This window comes from Urocitellus parryii, chromosome 8, assembly GCF_045843805.1.
Source record: "Urocitellus parryii isolate mUroPar1 chromosome 8, mUroPar1.hap1, whole genome shotgun sequence".
Taxonomy (NCBI): Eukaryota; Metazoa; Chordata; class Mammalia; order Rodentia; family Sciuridae; genus Urocitellus; species Urocitellus parryii.
The window spans coordinates 74,216,510-74,222,509 of NC_135538.1; the positions used below are offsets into that span (position 1 = coordinate 74,216,510).

A 6,000-nucleotide genomic window follows, 5' to 3' on the forward strand; every position below is an offset into this window, starting at 1 on the left:
GAGGCAATTTATGCACATATTTAATTGTTGGTGTTTTAAAATACATTCATGTTATATAAATAGTCCATAACCAACGTTTTCTGTCTCTTTAAGTGTCTATTCATTAAGTATGGGTATTGAGGCTTTAAAGTATTCTGTGATAGTGGTACTAACTTCATATAGTGGATATCCCTTTGAGATCATCTTCCTGCTCTCCTGCACCTTGCTGGGTGAGGACGGGAGGAGTCAGTGCTGCCCTCTTCTGGCGGTTCCATTTCTGAAAGGAGTCCAGCCAGGTTCATGGTGGAGATGGTGCCCCTGGCTGAAGTTGGTTTTCTTTGGAAGAACACTCCTTTGAGATGGCTGCTGAGGCACTGAATGATGGACAAAATGCCTCTTTAGGAAAGATTTTTTTTTTACTGGAACATTCTTTTGTGGAAACACCCTTTTCATAGAGGGAAAAGCCCCATCACTGGGAGAAGGTGTATTCCAGATTGCAGCCATGCCTTGGATTCAGAACAGTAAGAATGGACTCTCTTCACCTCAGCCCCTTGGCCCAAAGGGGTAGCTTTTCTTCCCCCACATTGGCTTGGCTTTGGTTCCCAGGAATGTTAACAACATTTTGGGTGATTTTCCCTCTCCCAGGTATTTCTTTCTGACCATGGCAAGCTCCTAACCTGCGAGTATGGGGTGTTCTATCAATTCTGGTCTTATTTTCCAAAATACTCATTACTGATGAAATCTCCTAACTAGACTTCATTTGTCCCCCCATCCCACCCTAATCCTGATCCTGCTGTTTAGGATGGGTTTGGAAGCCTTGGTGGAATCGTATGCATTCTGGAGACCCTCACTGCGGACCCTCACCTTTGAAGATATTCCTGGAATTCCCAAGCAAGGTAACTCACAAAGTTTCCTGGGCTATAGCTGTAGCCATTTCCTGTCTGAAAGCTCAGGTGCTAAAAAATGCACAATTATTTCAAATATGATGGTGACCTCATCACCAACAGGTCTAGAGTTCATATCTTTTCCATATGGCATGGGGATGGGTCAGAAAAAATGGTTGTTGTGGTTATAGATTAAATCTTGGATTTTTAGGCTGTTTATTTATGTTATTACCTTTATCTGACTCTTAAATTTTGTATTAATGTTGGAGGTGGACTTGTGGGTTCTGAGGCCAGTTACTCTCCACAAGACATTGCTGATGCTGTTTCTTGCCAGGTTCTTTCTTCCTTTAGTGTAAGTGACTCCAGGAAGGGTTCTCTTTATTGAGATGATGATGAGAAAGTTGGGTACATTCAGGCAGATTTCCTTGGGTTCATCGCTGAATATTTCCCACAAGTCTGGGGCTTGCACTTTCTTTGAGAAGATGACACTTTCTCTTTGGTCTGTTCACTAGGTAGGACTATCAGCTCACTGCTGTAGGCAGGCTTTTAACCACCTTCCAGTGAGAATTTCACCTGCTGGGTTTTAAATTATTACTGAACATATTGGGCTTTTAGATTATTTTGGGGAGCTATGTGAGACACTGGCACTATAACAATGAAGGTTTTACACCCTGTCTAGCCCTTGGGATTTTCTTCTCCCTTTAAATTCTGTCAAATTTGCAAACATCAGGTTTACCACCACATCCAGAGAGGGAGGGTCAGCCACCATCACCACCACTGAATGCAGAATAACTACCCTCTCTAAGTTTCACAGGACTGCTTATTTGCTGGACTTCTACTCTTGTGTTAGCATGTGATTCATCAACCTATTTTCTGGTTGGAAGTGAAGTTTTTGAGGGGCTAGATTATTGCTTTACAAAGTGGCCAAGACTTGCCTTGTATAGTCATTGATGCACATAGTATTTCAGTGAGAATCTACAGATATGCTTGAGCAGGGTATGGACTTGGTTCAGCTCTTTGCTTTGAGTCATGGCTGTTACTTTGTAAGAAAATATATTGATCCAAAGCAAACTTTGCTGAAAGAAAGGCTGAAATATAGGTAAAAATGTAGTGTTGTTACACTATTGGAACAAGATATATGATAGAGATTGATGCTGTATAAAGTTGCTGATAAATTCAGTTATTTGTAATATTTATTATACTAAGAAATCTTTTGAGAAAGCTTATTAAGGGAAAAATTATGAAAATTCTGTATGGCAGTATCCTTCTCTTTCTGCAATACAAAAACACATCTTTCCCTAGGGAAATAATTTGTCTTAAAAATATTGAGATACTGGGTGCCATGGTATGCACCTGTAATCCCAGTGGCTTGGGAGGCTGAGTCAGGAGGATCATGAGTTCAAAGCCAGCCTCAGCAACTTAGTGAGGCCCTAAGCAACTCAATGAGACCCTGTAAATAAAATAGAAAAAAGGACTGGGAATGTGGTTGAGTTGGTGAGTGCCCTTGAGTTCAATCCTCAGGACCAAAAAAAAAAACAAAGAAAAAAAGAAAAATATTGAGAGATACTGGACATGGTGGTGTGCACCTGTAATCCAGTGACTCAAGAGGCTAAGGCAGGAGGATTTCAAATTCAAGACCAGACCCAGTAATTTAGTGATACCCTGTCTCAAAATAAAAAATAAAAGACTTGGGGATGTAGCTCATTGGTAGAATACCCTTGGGTTCAGTCCCCACTACTGGGGGGTGGGGAACACATTGAGAGGATTTGTGTGCAGATTGTTTCACTATGAATTCAATGAGGTTCTAAATTCCTTGAAAGCTGATAAATCATAAGTTCCTTCTCATCCTTTTAGCCCTTGCCACCCCTTATAACAAGCCATTTCTATCATGTATTTAACAAATTAAAAGAAAAAGATGGCTACGGCATCATTCTTTATATTTCAATTTCTTTTATAGGCAATGCAAGTTCCTCCTCCTTACTGCAAAGTACTGGGAATGGTGTTCCTGCCACCCACCCTCACCTTTTGTCTGGCTCCTCTTGTTCCTCTCCTGCCTTCCATCTGGGGCCCAACACCAGCCAGCTATGTAGTCTGGCCCCAGCTGACTATTCTGCCTGTGCCCGCTCAGGCCTCACCCTCAACCGATACAGCACATCCCTGGCAGAGACCTACAACAGGCTCACCAACCAAACCAGTGAGACATTCGCCTCGCCCAGGACTCCCTCCTATGTAGGTGTGAGCAGCAGCACCTCAGTGAACATGTCCATGGGAGGCACTGATGGAGACACCTTCAGCTGCCCACAGACCAGCTTGTCCATGCAGATTTCAGGAATGTCCCCTCAGCTCCAGTACATCATGCCTTCACCCTCCAGCAATGCCTTTGCTACTAACCAGACCCACCAGGGTTCATATAACACTTTCAGGTTACACAGTCCCTGTGCCTTATATGGATATAACTTCTCCACATCCCCCAAACTGGCTGCCAGTCCTGAGAAAATTGTTTCTTCCCAAGGAAGTTTCTTGGGGTCCTCACCAAGTGGGACCATGACTGATCGACAGATGTTGCCCCCTGTGGAAGGAGTGCACCTGCTTAGCAGTGGGGGTCAGCAGAGTTTCTTTGACTCTAGGACCCTAGGAAGCTTAACTCTGTCATCATCTCAAGTGTCTGCACATATGGTCTGATGAAGTCTTTAAGTTAAATCCATTTGAATCTGTCTAATGTATTTTTTTTATCTTCTTTTTCTTTTCTTTTTTAAAGCAATATGGAAAGTAACTATCTGTAACTTGTAAAATATGCATATAATAGAATATTAAGTTTCCCTGAGGTTTTTCACTTTCTCATGGTGAGACTGTAATTATCTATAGTGTATGTGGATACTGTATATACATAGCATGTGGCATATTTAAGCCCCTTTTATATCCTCCTGTTCACCCAGTTGCTGAGTATTGGCATTCATACAGTATGTTTAATGAAAATTCTCAGACTTTTTAAAAACCAAAATGGTAAACTTAAAACTTGGCAGTGATACTAACCAGATGAAGATTTGTAACTTAATTTATCAGAAAAATGTTCTGAACAATTCCAAAATTGAGTGTTGATAACCAGCAGTAACCATTATATAGAGTCTTATGATTTCTGTTATTCTTAAACATAGTGGGAGAATCTAAAATGCAAAAGCCAGTTGAAGTGTTAGTATTAGTTCTGAGGTATTTGTAATTATGAAGGATTAGCTTTTACATTCCTGCTTATTCTTATTTGCCACAGATATTATATGACCTCAGGTCTATAAAATTTATAACTCATATAATTTTTATTTTTTGATGAAAGGTGGAGGAGGATTGTGATTTGTTTTTCACTTTCCACTGGTCATACAAGAGGTACTTACTCATCTGCAGAAAATAAATTTCTAGTATTTAAGATTTTTTGATCATCTTATTTACTTTATCAAATAGGCCATTGAAAACTGTTCTGTAAACATTTTTAAATTCCAGTATTCACCAGGGAAAGAATATATGATATGAGTGGCAGCAAAAAGAAAATAAATCCACCTCACATTCTTTGATTCCAATGAGAAACGTTTATATTTCTAAGTCTTGAGGAATAATTTTATCAACTATCCCTTAGATTTTTTTTGTTGTTGTTGCTTGGTTTTTCATTTAAGATATTTTTTTCTATCTTGCTTTGAGCATCCTGACCCATGGTTTATGAGTAAGGAAAAGACATTTATGCTACTTATTTATGTCTTACAACTCTTACAAATTGGAACTCCCCCTTTCCTTCCTTAACCATATCCCTCTGTCTTGAGTTTTTCAAAACAGGCAGGTCTTAGGCCTTTATGGTGTTAAAGCTGCAAGGAATTTTCAGAGGGTTATCTGACAATCTGTCTTGTGGGTGTTGTAGTCAAAAGCTAAAGCCCATTACCAAAAAGGCCATCTTGAAGGACTAAGGAGGAAGATACTAATTATGATAAAGGAACTATAAAACTTTTAACCTCAATAGCATTTTTAGCCTTGGAAGTAAACAAATGAAAGCAGCAGTACTTTTTTTTTTTTTTAAAAGCCCCTAAATAATGTATACATGGTTTAAGAGTTCAAAACAACATTTCTTGAACAGTTTCTTGGGATAAAAAATATTTATGAGGTAAATAGAAAAGGCTAAGAATGCATGATAAAATGCATTAACCTTCTGCTGAGAAACTAAAATGATGTATCTGACTGACTTATTCATTACACATCATATATATGACAAGCAAAAAGAGCGCTTTCTTTCATTGCTTAATCAAATGGCTGTAACTCATCTTTAGTTTAATGTGTGGAGGGGATGTAACTCCTGATTTGCTTCTTTAAAATAGCACCATTGTTAGATATTTAGGGGAACTTAGTGTTTGAACAGAATTTGCACAGGGTTTGACTCTGTTTATAGATACTGACAAATTTCTTCATGGATTCTGTAAGCAGTTCATCAAATTAATATTGATTTTAAATTTCAAATTATCATTAAAGGACATGAACTATTTGTAATAAGTAGACCTGTACAATAAGCTTTTCCTGTGTACAATAGTAATATCAGGACAAATACTTGGAAAAAGGCTTTAATAATGAGTTTATCCCAGCCTTAGTGCTTTGTGTAATTCAAGGAGAATATTTTTCCATTTTGAAAAACATAGAAAGTAATGCTTTATACCCATATGTATTAGTAAGTAGAGCATTTTCCTTTTTTCTGTCGGTAATTTGAGATGACACCACAATATGAGTAGAATTTTTAAATAATTTTTGGTAAAATTTATCGATTTTGTACAAATGCTATTTCCATTAGATTTTACTGTAAATATTAATTACCATGTTATGTCAAAGACTAACCTTTTATTGTTATATTAAATGAAATACATACATTGATAATTATAAGTACATATGTGTATTTTATTAAAAAATGCTTAAGAAATTATATTAAAGTGTGTTATTAAATCCTTTTATGATTTTGGAGGGCAGTCATTTTAAGTCTCTATGAATATTTTCTCAAGAATAAGCACACATGTGTATATCGCAAACACAGAGTCTGTAACTCTCAATTACAAAGCAGGGGGAAGAGGTCTGCTGCTCATTTTTCATGTGTTAAATATAATTTCTTGGTGTGTTG

General features: G+C 37.8%; 1 protein-coding gene across 1 annotated transcript in view; it reads left to right on the forward strand.

The window, feature by feature from the left end:
• Window positions 1-5,741, forward strand: part of Tbx18 (T-box transcription factor 18) — a 29,478-nt gene extending 23,737 nt beyond the window's left edge. The window contains exons 7-8 of the mRNA XM_026411028.2: window positions 781-875; window positions 2,821-5,741. Of these exons, the coding sequence (XP_026266813.2) occupies window positions 781-875; window positions 2,821-3,545 (820 nt within the window). The 3' untranslated portion in view covers window positions 3,546-5,741. The remainder of the gene's footprint in view (window positions 1-780; window positions 876-2,820) is intronic.
• The last annotated feature ends 259 nt before the right edge of the window (window positions 5,742-6,000 follow it).